Here is a 17,308-nt window from a genome sequence, read left to right as displayed (position 1 = left end):
GCACATCATATGAGCCGTGCGTGTGGAGGATGTAGCCACGTTCTGAAACACTGCTGGTCAGACCTACACACACCCCCACACACACCCCCACACACACACACACACACACACACACACACACACCCCCACACACACACACACACACGGCTGGGAGCGCAGCACAAGAAGGTGTGTGGTGTGTGTGTGTGTGTGTGTGTGAGAGAGAGAGAGAGAGAGAGAGAGAGAGAGAGAGAGAGAGAGAGAGAGAGAGAGAGAGAGAGAGAGAGAGAGAGAGAGAGAGAGAGCAGCAGCCCGGAGCCTCGGCGTCAGACTGGCTGGAACCGCAGCGCCTGCACACACACACACACACACACACACACACACACACACACACACACACACACACACACACACACACACACACACACACACACACACACACACACACACACACACACACACACACACACACACACACACACACACACACACACACACGTATCCCTCCGCCTGCCCTGGAACTTTCCCAGAATTTCTGGGATTCACTCACAGAACAGCAGCAGAAGTCCTGGTGTTGTGAGATGTTCCGTGTGTGTGTGTGTGTGTGTGTGTGTGTGTGTGTGTGTGTGTGTGTGTGTGTGTGTGTGTGTGTGTGTGTGTGTGTGTGTGTGTGTGTGTGTGTGCGTGCGTGCGTGCGTGCGTGCGTGTGCGCGCGCGCGCGATTATTAAACAAAAAATCCCACCTGTTCATATATATAAACACCACAATGAAAGAGTTAATTGTGTGTGTTGTTTAATTGGGTCTGCGTGTGTGTGTGTGTGTGTGTGTGTGTGTGTGTGTGTGTGTGTGTGTGTGTGTGTGTGTGTGTGTGTGTGTGTGTGTGTGTGTGTGTGTGAGAGAGAGAGAGAGAGAGAGAGTGATGGCAGTTATCTTATGAAACAACACCAGACAGAGAGATAACACTCATCATGTTGTTCTGGCAGCATCATTGTCAAGGTCCACTTTTTAAATGACCCTAATTCACCACACAAACTGTCCAAGACTGTTATATTGTACTATGGCAGGAATGTGACAGATGATGACAGCTCGTTATTACCAGTGCTGGAAAAAGTACTCACATGTTTTACTTAAGTAAAAGTATCAATAGGCCTACTGCAATGCAGAAACACTCTGTTACAAGTAAAAGTCCGGTATTCAAAATGTACTTGAGTAAAAAGTACTAAAGTAGTATAAACACGCACGCACATGCGCGCGTGCGTGCACACCCCCCCACACACACACACACACACACACACACACACACACACACACACACACGTGTGTGTGTGTGTGTGTGTCCCATATAGTTAAAAAATAAGGTGTGTCCCCTATAACCAGATATGGCAACCTGTGCCCCCTATATAGCCTACACACTCACGCTCACACACACCTGTGTAGGCTACCTCACCTGTGTCATAGCCAGATATAGGCCTGTGTATCGCATCAGCATTGCAAGGCGTTGTGAGCTTGTAGATCGGCATTTTCCAATAACCGAAGTATATATAGGGCTGAAGTGGTTAATGAATGTTTTGAAATAATAATCAAAATCTACAAAGTAACCAGTTTCAAATAATTGTAATGGAGTAAAAAGTACAATATTTGCCTCTGAGATGTAGTGGAGTAGAAGTAAAAGTATTGGAAACTGGACATACTCAAGTAAAGTACAAATACCTCAAAATTGTACTTAAAGGGATACTTCACTTTCACATAAAATAAACATTAAAAATATATATTTTAAAAAAATGAAAGAAGTTATGGCAAAATAAAGGCCCCCTCACACATTAGTAGGACACTCTAATGCGTGAGGGGGCCATGAATTTTCCATTACTTTTTTCATTTATTTTTAATATATTTTTTAAATGTTTCCCCGACCCGAAAGTGAAGTATCCCTTTAAGTAGGCTACAGTAGTTGAGTACATGTAGCCTACTTAGTTACTTTCCACCACTGTCCCCAGACAGCCAGACAGCCTGAAGGCAGCAGGTCTGCTTCATGGCGGATGGATACCATCAGCGCAGTGATCTGGTCCAGTCAATGACGCAAGTCCTCGGCTGGCGACACAAAGTCTACAAGTTTGACATTTTCACAGTTTACACACACTGCTGTGGAACTCAACAATATAATACCTCCACCGCGCGCACGGCACGGTCATGCACACACATTCTTTACCAAATCATAGTGCATGCTGTTATTATTGTTACACAAGCAGGCAGGTAGATCAAAAACCTGTATTATGTAATGACACAGCTATAACGGCAGTTAGCCTTTCAATGAGCCATTTACACAGTGATTGAATCGGCGAACGCATGTGTGTGTGTGTGTGTGTGTGTGTGTGTGTGTACTCTCAGAGAGAACAGTGAGGATGAGATACAATACATTTTGAATTTTATAAAATATATTTTTTATACTAATATATTTATATTATATAATATACATTATATATATTATAATAATGATATATTATATATGTAATTATAAAATATTTCATATTTGTTTTAAGCAAGATGAGTTTTAACTTAATGTCTAATTTAAATACTGTGGCGTGGTCGCTTGCAGATCATCTCTTATCGGCAAGCGCCAGCTTTTAGGTATAACGGTATTTTTGTCTGTCGTCTGTCTGTCTGTCTCTCTGTGTCTCCGGTAGTTGGGTAGGGACCGTCCCCCCCCCCTCTCCACACACACACACACACACACACACACACACACACACACACACACACACACACACACACACACACACACACACACACACACACACACACACACACACACACACACACACACACACACACACACACACACACAGAGCAGACTAGAGAGAGAGAGGGACACAAACAGGATGCGCTCCCCGGGGGTATCCATCCACATCAACCCACCCCCTTCTTCTGCCCTTCTGCCAAAACCTCAAGCTCGCATAAAGAAAACAGCTTCACGGAGAAACTTCATTTTGTTGGAGACCGCAAAAATCCAGCTCGACTGGAGACTGTCCAAAAAGATGTCCTCCTATAAAGTCCCTATAAAAGGTCTTAAGAGACAGCAAAAAGGGGTCATTCTATTCAATTTGTCCATGGTGAATAGGTTGATTTGTTTCAAGTTAACAGGTTCTATGGGCTGCCCTTGTTGTGTCCACACTGCAATCCTGTGTCCCACAACTTGGGAGCATCCTGGATTTGATAAGTCCAGTTGAAAGATGGGGTTCATAGCAGTGTTCATTTTGACAACAAATTCTGATGTAGTCTTAGTCTTTTGAATAACACATCATTTAGTTTTAGTCCTATTTTAGTCATCAGAAATTGTTTAGTCTTAGTCGACTAAATATCAAAGTCTTTTAGTCTTAGTCAACAAAATGAACAATAGGTTCATAGGCAGTGTACGGTTAAAGCCAATGACAAAACTTAAAACCACGTACATAATGAGGACCTACCACAGCTATAGATTGTGGTGGTTTTATCGGTGTGCAGTGCATTTTATGGCACTGACTGACACAATCGAACATGTAACTTATAATCAATGTGAGGAAGAGTGGCATCTATGTGTGTCAGAGAGAGACACAATTGTTCCAACTTGGGCTGTCCTCAACTAAATAATTTATTAGTCCACTAAAAGTCGTAGGAATTTGTCGACAAATCTGTAAAATTGTGTTTGATGATGCATATGATACAATAATGCAGAGAACAGCCTTTTCAGGTTGGTGAGTTTTGAAAACTTATGTTGATTGCAAGAGCTTTTCCCCCACCACAACAATCAGTCATGTGAACAAGCTGGCCCCATTTAAGCTTGAGATGTTAAATCCCCCCCAACAACACTCACCAAGCTTATCCAATATCCATCCATCCACCCATTCAAGCCCGTGGGATGAACAATGCCAAAAGAACAATGAGAACCCAAGTCACCCTGTACAGCACTTGACAAGCAAGACAATGACACAGGCCACTTTCACAGCATTTGACATGCTGACATAATGTTTACAGTTAGGTGTGGAGTCCGTTTCTTTGTTGTATTTGCTGCTATTATACACCGACTTCCATTGTGTATACTGTATTATATACACTGTATAGATGTCTGCTTTTTCTTTTGTTCTGTAATATGATTATTGAATGAACAAAACACAAAAATGTAGTTATATGGCATCTAGTTTTCAAAAGATCTGCTCATTATCTTCAGTGACTACGAGGCGGCGACAGGCCTAACTACAGTACACGTTTTTTGACTAATCAAATACAATATGACAAATGATTCAAAAGCTTTTCAAATCAAAATATCCTATTTCCCATATTTCTTTCTCCTTTATTTTGGTTCAAGCCACCAGCCCACCCACATGTACAATCTTCCAAGAATGCAATCCTCCTTACCCGCAAGAAAAATTTGTCTATTTCACCTGCCAAAGTCATAAAAAAAACCGGACATAATAATATCATTTCACGATTCACTACAAGACTTCTTTGTTTACAACCGATTAAGACAGAAAACATAACAAAAAAACAGAGTAACTTATTACATGGATCAGTCATAACAGTGTGTGTCAGTCAGGCAAAACGCAGTGACAGTCACATGTGCGTGTAACCACCGCCACCGCAAAACCATTGTCGAGCTAAACAACGGCAGGGGGGCTCAGCCAAGGGACTACCAGCAATGATTACTTCTCATCTCAAGGACAGCGCTTTGGACAGAAAGTTATGCAAAATACATTTTGTTGTTGTTGATTGTGGCAAATGTGCTGACTAGAGTCTGGCAGTCCCAAGCGATGGAAGGGGCTTGGGCTTGGGCTTGGGCTTGGGCTTGGCTTGCCCTTCCCTTCGCAGGCTGTCTCTCTGGGGGCACCAAGGCTTGTCTCAGATGAAGGCCGCTAGTCAGTCTTCCGGGGAGATTCCAGCCTCCAGGCACCGGTGATGTAACGTAGACGGATGAACACCAGATCGCGTCCCATCTGCAGCCAGCTCCACACAGGGACCAGCTTGGACCCTGGGCCAATGACAATTTCATTTGTTTTCAAACACTTTTTTATTTCTTATGTTCTATCTGTCTTTTTCACACACTAAAAAACTAAATTCAAAACTTGGGGCGCACCAGCGGATGAATTGATTACGAGCTGACAAATTATGTCAGCTTCCAGTCTAAAGTAATAATTGACAAAAAAAAACTAGAGTAAGGCAATATTGAAATACCGATTTGGCGGATATATCAGCCATTTTACTTTTTTATGAAACGGGCAACGGCACTTAGCTGATATAAACACTGTATAATTAAGCCATATTCAAAAACGTTCAAAAATAGCTGATCTACAAGCTCAAAATGTGTCGTATCATGATGAGTTGTGAGCTTGTATATTGGCTACTTCTGAAAGTCTAGGGAAATATTATTAACTTTTGAAAATAAATTGAAAATTATTCACATAATGACATGTTCAAAACAGGGATCCCAGGTTTAGATTTTTTTTCAAATTGATTTTGGACAAAATTGTGGTAAAAACATCGGTATTCGGTGGGCAAGGACTCTCCAAAATCCAGATCGGCATCTGTTACGATTCACAGATGAGCATCGGACTCAGACGTCTGACATAGGGCTGTCACGATTATGAAATTTAAGTTGCCGATTAATTGTCATACAAATAATTGCGATTAACAATTGTGTTTTTGGCATTGAACATTGGAACATATGAATAAACATTACATTTCTGTTTGGCCTTTTAGGCTTCGTAATAAAACATTGCACAGAACTGACATAATGTCAACTTCGTAGAATAGCTTGTAGATCTGCTATTTCATTTTTTTTTTTACATATTTGAAAATGTATGAAAATGTTTCGACAAGGAAACGATTATGCAAAAATAATTGTGATTATCTCAAATAATAACTGCGATAAGACAATCATGCAATAATTGTAACAGGCCTAGTCTGGCACTGTGTGGGCTCTACTAAAAACAACTTCCAGAATGTGTTTCATGGAGACGTGACATGATGCTTAGAGACAGATGAGAGGGAGCCATGAGCCACATGTCTGCTGAACCCAGCCAAATGGGGAGGCAGCCAATCACGTCCCTGTGGATGACCCAGACCCAGACCCAGCCTCGCCCCAACCAAGGATAAAGTGAGGCTCAAACTAAAACTCCATGACCTTTACAAAAATATATCTCTTTTTTCTCCATGGTCTCCAAGTTATTTTACATAGGCTACAGTAAGTTATCCAGGCCTGGAAAATTTCATTTTTTAAATTCCATGACTTTTCAGGAGAGTGGAAACCTTGCTCATGCTGATATGTCGCACATTCAGTTACGCGAACGGGTGCTTTCTCCCGCGTCTCTCTAGCCTCTCCTACGGGGCCCTACTGGGTGGGGCTTCTTTCGCTCTACTTTAGAAGAGTTGGGAACGGTGGGCGTTGTCACATACTAATCCAGCCCAATTAGCGAATCTCAGCACCGGTGGCTTGCCTCGTTGATCACTCTCAACCCACACCTCCAGGGTTCGACTCCCGCTGATGACACAACTTTTTCCAATAACCGCGGGAAAAAGTATAGTTTTGGACCGCGACGGAGGGGCGCAGTCTCAAGCGAACTTGAGCCACGAGAAGCATCACCGAGCGCGCTGCCGTGCTGAACGTTGCGAAGTTTGCTTGAGCCTACTCAGCCCCGTCCGAGTTATGTACCGATAGGCACAGAACTATGGCACAGAATCGTAAATTATCCCCCCCCCCCCCAGGCAATGCCAGCGCCGAACATTATTTTCCACCACGGAGTACTGCATGACTAGTGAGACGCGGGAGGAAACAGATGGTCGCTTCAGTTACACACGTGTTACAAGATGTCAATACTGCTGCAGTAAACACAACCTGATGGACATGGAATGGACGCTGAACAATTGCGATTAGACAATTATGTAATAATTGTGAGAGGCCTACGTGTAAGCGTTGATTTGTTTGTGATGTGAGCCAAATAAATACGCGGAAATGTGAGCTTTTTGTCCCATTTGACTTGAAGGTTGAGATTAGCTAGCCTTTTTCAAATTCTGGAATACAGTATGTTTATTGGATGTGGGGTTTAGCACGAATCCCACAGTAGTACTGTAAACTCTTTTTTTCTAACTAAAATAAAACAATGAAACAATATAACTACCACTAGTGGTCCATGGACCACTGGTTGAAAAACCACAGAGTGATCATCACCATAGGGTTCCTGTATGTCATGCAGGGGTCTTATAAAACGGTAAGAAGCAAAGCATGTTAACATGATCCATACCTTCGATCTCTGTCCAGTTGACAGACACCTCTGCTATGGGGATTCTGAAACACTGGGCGATGTAGAGCAGCTCCACATCAAATGCCCTGCAGTGAGTCAAACAACAAACAAACAGCGAAACACTGAAAAACTAAACACATTTTTTTTTGCTGCTATTTTTAAGATTTTTGCCTAAAATGTCATGCCCTAAATAGTTAACTGTTGCAGCTGTATTGGACATCAGGTTCCATTCATGCCATGATATTTAAAAAAGGAAAAGAAATGTAAAAATGTTCCCACCCAAATAGATAATAATATTTTTTTTTCTTCTCGTTTTTTAAATAATCAATTCCGATTAACTGTTGCACCCCTCCAGGATGTCTTTTCAATGATCTGGCTTCATTAACCCTGATAATCGCAATCACTCTAAAACAGGGGTCTTCAATATTCTTCAGGCCAAGGACCCCTTAGCAGAGAGAGGGAGATGAAGCAGACAGGGACCCCCCCCCCCCCCCAACTACATATTACTATATATATATACATATATACTGTGTTGCAGATCAAACTTTTTCATAGATTTCATAGATGGTTTGTATTTTTAGACAGTTAACCTTTCAAACCCTCGGTTACGCGACGGTGGTTATCAACTTGTTTTCAGTCAACCCAACATTCTCCAATCTAGCTAAGCACAATTAACATACGAGAGGCAGTGTTTGCAGCAAATGACAAATCACAAACATGGACGAACTCACTGGCAGCAGAGCAGCATACTTTCTGAATGAATCACCATAGTAAACGATTATGAAGAAATTAAAAATATTATACAGCCTAAAAGCCACACAGTTGCAACTGCCAAATGTAGGAAGGACTGCTGGTAAATAATACAAATAACAAGCTTTTAATATCATGATAAGAAAAAGACACGAACATCCCAATATCCATTACAATGGGTGCTGGATCAACAAAAATAACTACCCGAAAAGAAAAGAAAAAGCAGAAATTGAATCAGATCAAGTCACATCCAATAATTGGAAGGCAATTTTGTGTTTGAGTATGTGTGCAAGAGGTCATAGAGAAGCGTGTTTGTTTTAAATGTTCGCTGTTAGTTTTTTTGTGTGAATACTCTTTAGACTAATTAAGTGTGTGTAAGGTTCTTACCTCTATTTAAAAGCTGCTATACCAAAAAAGTAGTTATATTATATTATTAGGTATTAATATTATCAAGCTTTTGGTGTCGTGTGCACTGTGTTTTGGTCAGCTATAATGGCGATTATATTTTCACTGGGTGAGGACCGAGAGGGTAATAAGTGGAATCATCCCTAAAGAAAAGTGACACTTCAGCTGTGAGGGCCTTTATCAGACCATTTCAAACGTTCTCAGGGATCACCCAATTCCAGCATCCACACTGGATTCACTGTACTGTAGCAGCCATCAGCAGTGCAAGTACATTTACTCAAGCACTGTACTTAAGTACAATTTTGAGGTACTTTACTGGAGTATTTCCAATTGTCTATACTTTTACTTCTACTCCACTACATCTCAGAGGCAAATATTGTACTTTTACTCCACTACAATTATTTGAAAACTTTAGTTACTAGTTACTTCGCAGATATAAATTATTACATTATAAAACATACATTAACCACTTTAGCCCTAGCTATTTGAAAATAGCCGATCTACAGGCTCACAACGCGACGGGCTGTGAGCTTGTAGATCGACTATTTTCAAACATTTTAGTACTTTTACTTTTGGTACTTTAAGTAAATTTTGATACCAATACTTTTGTACTTTTAGAGTACTTCTACATTGCAGTATTGATACTTTTACTTAAGCAAAACATTTGAGCACTTTTTCCACCACTGGCCATCAGTGTACAGACAGCAGTGGAAAATGTGCACGCTACAACGTCAACGCCACAAAACTACAAGTAATGAGCAGAGATGAAGGAGTCCGTACCAGCGTTCCACATGAAGGGACGAGAAGGTCTTGAGGGCGGCCTCGCGCGTGAAGAGCTTGAAACCACACTGCGTGTCCTTGATGCCCCGCACGCAGAAGAACCACACCAAGAAGTGGAACCCGTACATCAGGAATGTGCGAAACATAGATCGCTAATGCAAAAAAACATAAAATAAGTTATTTTCAGTGTGATCATACAACAACACCTTTGATATTCATGGTACCGTTAAGCCTGAGTTATAATTAGATAGCCTGTACTGGAGATAAAGAGACAGTCACACACAAACCTGAGCAACGGCTTCCTCTTCCAGGTGAGCCCTGGAGCCGCAGGAAATAGCCATGTTCTCCTAAAACACACACGCACACACATATATTTTATTAGACAAAAATGCAAAACAGCACGAGTACAGTCAAACACTTGGTCTAAAAGGATAACACCAAAAAAGTCCTTGCGGTCTTGTTTCCATTGGGGTCCTATGATTACCTATGATAGAACTTAAACATCTAAATGATGTTCAAGCGTTGTTAGCCAATATGCCAATATGCTCATAAAACTTTAAGTTGTACTGTGTGTAACATTACATTTTGGCAACACCTCTGGTAGCTTCATTGTCATCATAGCATCTATGGTCTATGGTCTGATAGAACTAGGATTCCCAGAATTCTGATGGAAACAAAACCAGTACTACTCCAAAACGAATGCTGCATTGTTCTAGCGCCGAAGATATTTTGGAAAGCAACAACGACCAAATGGTACGTATGAACTTTAAAATAAATACATATACGTCATTTGGGTCTGAGGCAGACATTTGCGTCAACATTTTTTTATTAACGAATTATTAAAAAACACATTATGTGGAATGGTTATGAGAAATAAACCAGCGAAAAATGATATCAAAAATTACTTTTGCTTTAATTAAAAAGTTTAATGCAAGCACAACTGAAATTTAGTCAAGCAATTTCTTTACCGCGTCCAGGGTTTACATATAAGAGAGCACAAATTTTTTCTATCTTCTATTTAGTTAGGCACATGCAGAAAAGGAAAAAAAAGATACCCAAAGGACATTTGTGTGACTATGCTAATACAGCATGTAACATTAGATGAATATGTAACACTATATGCCATAAATAACAGCCCATCTACCGGTTTAGGGTCGATGTTGTGAAGGCCGGCCTCCACTTTCTCGATGTCAGCGAACTTTGTGGCTCCGTCAGCATCGGCCATGAGGATGACCTTCCCTCTGGAGCTCAGGGTTCCCTGGATGTCACACAGAGGAGACACAGAAAACATTAAGTACATGAGGATGACCTTCCCTCTGGAGCTCAGGGTTCCCTGAATGTCACAACGGAGGAGATATATTTAGATATTTGACTTCATTTTATCTGACACGCTCTCCAATACAAACCCACTGTAACTTCAAACTCCATTTTAACCATGTTAGAATAATTGAAAACGCACATCCCAGGTGACTGATATTGACCTTCTAATGCATGAGGGGGCTGTGTTTTTTCAATTACTTTTTTCACTTATTTTGTATATATTTTTGGGAAAAAAAAAAGAAAAAAAAAAAGAGAAAAAAGATTGATCTGTAAGGGTTCATCTGGTTCCCAACTACCCATCCATTCATTTACCTGAGGACCCCCTGGAACCCCCTCAAGGACTTTGAGAACCTCTGGTGTTAAGGGGGTACTAGGATTCAGAAATTAGGCCAAAAAAGGTTTGACTGGCCTAAAGAGTCTCACCATTCTCACAGCGCCTCCTTTCCCCCTGTTCTTCACCAGAGTCAGGACACGCAGTTTATCCGCACCGTACTGCTTTGAGTACTTTAAGGCAACCTGGGGGAAGAGTGTTGTTCAGTTCACATACTTTTACTGCACCTAGTGTTGATGATTTCTTTATGAATTGAATACACAGTGGAACCACAATGGAAACAAAGCCCTTTTTGTGTTATCCTTTTAGCATTATTGTATAACTGTACCTCAGCACTTTTTGCAAACTGTTAATAAAGTGTTCAATCAATCAATCAATCAATCAATCAATCAATAAAATCACACACAAATTCTAACTCTCAACACAGTACTGCTGTTGAAAGATTCACCGCAAAGGGTGTACAATAAATACTACCTCTGTGGTTTTGTCTGCGCTGCCATCATCGACCACGATGACCTCGTAGGTGAAGGACGGGTGCTGCTTCTACAGTTGAGGAATAAACAAGTTAGTTTTTTTGTAGTTCAGGTCTACCCCCTAGTGGTCATTTTGAGGATAATGGTTAAAGTTGTAGCATAGGTTGGTTTCTTTGCTCACTGAGGAAAGCGGCCTCCACTCCAGTATACATATTCATCCATAACACATCACATATTATGAGTGATGGAAAATTGTATATGTATATCAAGCTTTGCTATAATTTACATATCTAGTGAAATTCATTTGTAACTTACTAAATAGCTGGAATCCTCTGCTTTGGATTCTTCTCTCAGGGCACCTTTTTGTACTATATGTAATGCTTTATATATTATATAAGGATCAAATCTTTGTTTCATGGTTGTTTGTGCAGTGTGTTTGTGTGTTGTTATACGTCTCAAGATGGACCACAATGGAAACAAGCTACGGCTTTTTTGTGTATAGTCCACGTTGGCGTTTTCCTAATGAATGACATTGTTGTGACTTTTTTTAAAAACTGCCAATAAAGTATCCCATCTATCTATCTATCTATCTAACCTGTTACTGAACAAACACTATAGCAATGACTGATATTGGAATATAGAGCTATGTAACACTTTTTAACAAAACAATATCACTGACACACCCTTTTAACCACTTAAACCATCAAATCTTAGTAAAACGGACCTGAGCTACAACTACACTTTTGTCCGTCTACACCAAATCTCTTCGGCTTGGCGAATGTTCCCCCAGAATAGGGATGCTGGGGTTCAAGTGGTTAAGGTGTTTACACACACTTTACAGACTCACACTCCCTTTAGTGTGTTAAATCTGTTCCTAAGTACTAGTACACTACAGCAACCTTCTTCTGCATCTCGTCTCTAGTCTAGTGCCAAAAGTAGAGCGTCACTTCACTTCATTTTTAGATTCATCTCAAGTTCAACTTTTTCACATTTGTTTAGCATTGAGTGGTGTTGTTCTGTTGTAAATTTTTTTGGAAACCTTCTTTTGAAAAGTACTACAAGATGTTGAGGGTAGACACTCACCTGTCTGCTCTCCAAGTACTCCATAGCTTCATCCAACATCACAGGCACTAAACACACACACACACACACACACACACACACACACACACACACACACACACACACACACACACACACACACACACACACACACACACACACACACACACACACACACACACACACACACACACACACACACACACACACACACACACACACATTAATATTGTCTAGGGCAGCTTTGAGATGCCATACAGGGGCCCTTGCGTCTTCAACGCACCAAACTGGTTGGTAGTCTCTTCAGTCTGAATTTCTGAAAGACTCCACCTGAATATCATGTCAAGATGCCAACAGGGACAACTGCATTCATAGACATAAGTTAGCATTAAAATATCAATGCTCTACAGGCAAGATTATGAAATTCGGTTCTGAATGTCTAAATAAGTTTGAATTTGCTTTTGGAACTGAATAGTGAAAACACTTGTGTTGAACACATTTCTCATTATAAATGAAAACTACACTATGGGACTTATTGTAATGAATATAATGCTATTTTAACCAATCTGTATGACTATGTTAATACAATATAACAAGCACATGTGCAGTGGTTGAAGGTACGGTAGTCTCTCTACTCTTCCATTGAGATATTTAGACCCTGGTGTCTGGGTACACCTGGGAACACCTACTGGTTGACAATGTCAATAATAATGTCAAGCGGTGCATTGGATTGGACACTAGATGTGCCACCATTTATAGTGTAGTTTGGACATCATTGTTGGGAACCTAGAGAATGTAGTTTAACTTATTCGCTGCAATTTAAAACGGGCCAACTAAAGACTAGATGGGTTAGGTTAACCACTTACTGTAAGCCCTACATAGTTATGAGTTATGAGCTTGTAGATCAGGCTATTTTGCTTAAAAGCTATGACAGTTTTTGGCAATTTTCTTATATATCGAATAGATGCAAACAAACTATATAGATTAGTCTGATTAACCATTTAAGCCCTGATGTATATTCATTGTACAACGGTGCTGTGTAAAAAAAAATATGTTATTTACATGTTTTTGGCCCACAAAATTGATTATTTTTATCAAAATAGATAATTTTAATTAAACATGTTTTTTATTGTATTAGTTGGATTAACTGTTGCAGCCCTGGTTGGAGATCAGTGGTGATGTTATCAGGTGAGTGAATGGATGACATGGCATGGCTGTACTCACTCCTCTGTTCCTCGTTGTAGGCTGGGATCACCACAGACAGATCTCTGGAGTGAGGGTCATGCAGGCTGGGGAACGGCTCCTTCTCCCCCGAGGCCGCCACAAAGTATTTCTCCTTCTCATGACGTTTTAGATCGATAGTGCCGGCCGTGACGTGAGCCAACACAAACACCTGCAAGGGGGGAGGAATATGAGAACGACGATGATGATATTGTCTCTGTCGGGTGGAAATCTCATATATCCCAAACTGTTACTTTTCAGGATTCAAATTCAAAAGTAGCAAAAGTAGCAGATCTACTCTGTATGACGCTGTAGTATGATCATGATCAAGTAGGGCGTTCATTTACAAAAAGCCTCTGACAAACCGACATAGATATGGATTCTGACATTTTGCATTATCCCTGTCAGTCCCGATCAACCAACCCCAATATCCACAGGAAGTTCCCATGTTTCATGTTCCAACTTCTCCATACATCATGTGCAAATTAAAAAAACATTAAAGTGCTTGACTTCAAGCCATGGATGCTACCCTTCGAAGTGGACTGATTTGTGTTATGAAATATGAATAGCATAATTTCACTGTATGGCGAAGTAGTAGATCAAAAGAATAATAGTCCGCACAACAGCATTGCTCCTAAGTGTTTAGTTTACTTTAAAACACAGAAAGAATTACATAGTACAACATTTCAGCCACAGTTGGTTTTCATCAGGGGATGATGAACTGTCACTTTGAGTTCAGCACCAGCTACGAACTGGATGTCTGCAACCCACTGTTTTGAACTGGAGAAGTAGTAGGAAAAAAAAATCTGCCTGTGTTTAAATCACGTTTGAAAACGCACTTGTTCTCCTTGGCGTTTGAAAATTCAGATTGAGAAGCTTTTTTTCCCTCCAGGCATTCAGGCATTGTGTCAAATGTTGTCCTGTTTTATTGTGTTGTTTTTGCTCTTGTTTATTTTAGTATTTTGTTACTGAGTGTACAGCACTTTGGTTTCAACACTGTTGTTTTTAAATGTGCTCTATAAATAAAGTGGATTGGATTGGATAGTAGAACCATTAAAAATGGAGCTTCAGTGGATCAAAAAAATAACTCTCCGTCAGTCTCATCCGAGGCTAGCAGGGCTAGAATATGAGAACTTTGACATGTCAGATCCATGAAGCTGGCCGTGACGTGAGCTACCACCACAAACACCTGCAAGGGGTTAGGAATACGAGGACGATGCTCTTCAGTTACTTCTGCCTTATAAAGCAGTTCTTTTCACAATGCAAGGAGGAGGTAACTACATTCAGAAACCAAATTCACCCTGTGGGCTTCCACTTGGTTAGCTTAGATTTCCACAAACACACACAAAGCTGTTGTCTAAGACTCTGACTCTAGCCCAGGGCTTGATAGCCCTAGAATGGCTGTGATATTACATACATTTCATGTATTCCAGATACATGACATGTATGTAATATCACAGCCAGTCTAGGGCTAAGGGCTTGCGAGCTATGCAGGACGGACAAGGGTTAACTTCAGACATTTTGTTAAAAGGTGTTTTGTGTGTAAATGATATTTGTTGGTTAAAACAAAAAGTTAAAGCTCTATATTTCCAAGAGTAATCATAGAGGGGTTTTAGTCAGTAAAGGGTGTCTTCCAGCTTTTAAGGAAATAGAAAATACACTTTCAGGTGGGTTACAAATTTCCTCCAATCAGGAGAGAACGAAAAAAGATAATTGATAATTTATTGGTTTCATTACTTCCAATGTCACTGTTTATCCTGTATGAGTTCCCTCTCCTAATTGGATAAAACTGGTGTCCCACATATTTTCTATGTTCTAAAGAGCTGGAGAGACGAGGAGACACCTGTACCCGAAGAAACACCAGTGATCTTATGATTACTATGGGAATATAGAGCGATTTAACTCTTATTTCACTATGGTAATACACAGCTATTTAACTTTAACACAATAATATCATATACACTACAGTACCTTTAAGAAGGTACAGTGAGAAAGGGATACATTTGACCCCACCAGCCACACGTTTAGTATAATAATAAAAAGAAAGCCTTGGTCAGGTTAATGTGTTTAAATAATGCATCATGCATTAATACGGGTACAAATGGAACCAAACTTTATTTCAATTTAATGTTGTTTTATGCTTTTGCTGTTCTTTTTTGCTTTGATGCTAAATTAGTTGTACTTTTTCTATAAAATTGTATTCTTGCTCTGTAAAGCACTTTGAGCTGCATTCCATGTCATGAAAGGTGCTATACAAATAAAGATTATTATTATCATCATCATCATCAAATGCACCCCTAAAAGGGGTCCATTTGGTTCCATGTGTGGCATCTCCCACGTTTAGTATAACAAAAAAGAAAACCATGGTCAGCTTAATATGTTTAAAGAATCCATGCAATATGGGTACAAATGGAATCAAATGACCCCCTAAGGGGGGTCCATTTGGTTCCATTGTGTGGCCTCTCAGAGTTAACACACTCAGGATTTTACTGTGTAGAAGTGAGACTTCATAAACTCCAACCCTGACTCTCTTGACAACAGCATTATGTACTTTATATCTATTTATAATAATATTATATATACTGTACATACCACAATCAAAGCAAGTGCTGCCAGTGCGACCAAACCTTGAACTAAATCACAGAGGAGATCCATTCTCCATTCATTCCAGGGCAACTGGCCAACTAACTAACCAGCTACCAGGTAAACCAGCTAAACTAACTATGCAGCCAGCTCACTGTAAAGTACTAAATCTACTTTATAAATGCATAATGTCCAGGTTCAGGTTCAATAGACTACCAGACTGTCAGACTCTTCCAATCACAACTGAACACAGTGTCAACGCGGAAGTGAGTGAGTCGTTGATTTTTACACCACATCATCACAAGCCTGCAAAGAGCAACGACCAGCACTCTGTAGGAATACATACTGCCCTCTAGTGGAGGGAAGCATGAGCGACCGACAAAGCAAACATAATAGATCATTTAATTATATTGTATTAATTACATTATATTATATTATATAATATTAATTACGGTATATTTTATATGTAATGAAAAGTCTATTTAACTCTCACGCTCAGACAGACAGTGTAATAGCATAGTAATAAGTAATTAACACACTGTGGTACTACAGTTGCTGTAGAATACAACTCTCGTAGACGTATTTATGATTCTGACGTTTTCAATCTACGAGAGTTGTAGGGTTGATCCCACATGGACACAGGGACTTTCATCTCCTAGCCCGTAGACTCGCCAAACATGTACAAATTGAGAAACGCCCCATATATTAACTCTTTCTACGGCATAGTAGTTTAATGTAATAATCCATATATTTCAATAAAGAAGTGTTTTAATGCCGTCTGTGGCCGATTCTGTCGGAAGTCCCAATTGCCGGTAGTGATGCGCCCATCCGGTGAAAGCCCGAATTACACTCAATGTAAACAGGAAGTAAACGAGGGTGAAAAAATGGCGTTCGGCCACAGACGGCATTAAAACCCTTATTTATTGAAAGATATGGATTATTACATTAAACTACTGTGCCGTAGAAAGAGTGTTTGGACATCTACGGGCTAGGAGATGAAAGTCCCTCTGTCCATGGGGGATCAACCCTACAACTCTCGTAGATTGAAAACGTCAGAATTATAAGGTACATCTACGAGAGTTGTATTCTACAGCTAGTACTACAGCAATCTGTGAACCCATCGCCAAATGAAAAG

General features: G+C 40.3%; 2 protein-coding genes across 2 annotated transcripts in view; both read right to left on the bottom strand.

Moving 5' to 3' along the window:
- The window catches only part of smad9 (SMAD family member 9), a 21,316-nt gene extending 21,192 nt beyond the window's left edge, over positions 1 to 124 (bottom strand). The window contains exon 1 of the mRNA XM_080434523.1: positions 1 to 124. This exon is cut by the window's left edge and continues 22 nt beyond it. The gene's annotated coding sequence lies outside the window, so the exon portion shown is untranslated.
- Positions 125 to 3,591: 3,467 nt separating this feature from the next.
- Positions 3,592 to 16,427, bottom strand: alg5 (ALG5 dolichyl-phosphate beta-glucosyltransferase). Its single transcript, XM_080435207.1, has 10 exons — positions 16,183 to 16,427; positions 13,594 to 13,762; positions 12,391 to 12,437; positions 11,309 to 11,377; positions 10,927 to 11,019; positions 10,328 to 10,441; positions 9,471 to 9,530; positions 9,184 to 9,335; positions 7,249 to 7,334; positions 3,592 to 4,979 (listed from the first exon to the last, which is right to left on the bottom strand). The coding sequence occupies exons 1-10, from the start codon at positions 16,243 to 16,245 to the stop codon at positions 4,864 to 4,866; spliced, it is 969 nt and encodes a 322-aa protein (XP_080291333.1). The 5' UTR covers positions 16,246 to 16,427; the 3' UTR covers positions 3,592 to 4,863.
- Between the last annotated feature and the right edge of the window lie 881 nt (positions 16,428 to 17,308).

Source organism: Gymnoscopelus braueri (genome assembly GCF_963280865.1).
Source record: "Gymnoscopelus braueri genome assembly, chromosome: 8".
Taxonomy (NCBI): domain Eukaryota; kingdom Metazoa; phylum Chordata; class Actinopteri; order Myctophiformes; family Myctophidae; genus Gymnoscopelus; species Gymnoscopelus braueri.
The sequence above is the reverse complement of the archived record's forward strand: the minus strand, read 5'-3'. Positions and strand labels throughout refer to the sequence as shown.

Coding starts and splice junctions, on each gene's coding strand:
- alg5 (XM_080435207.1), bottom strand. CDS start 16,245: ATGGATCTCCTCTGTGATTTAGTTCAAGGTTTGGTCGCACTGGCAGCA. Junction 11,020..11,308: donor GCGCAGACAAAACCACAGAG/GTAGTATTTATT, acceptor CTCTTCCCCCAG/GTTGCCTTAAAGTACTCAAA. Junction 10,442..10,926: donor AAGGAGGCGCTGTGAGAATG/GTGAGACTCTTT, acceptor TGTGACATCCAG/GGAACCCTGAGCTCCAGAGG.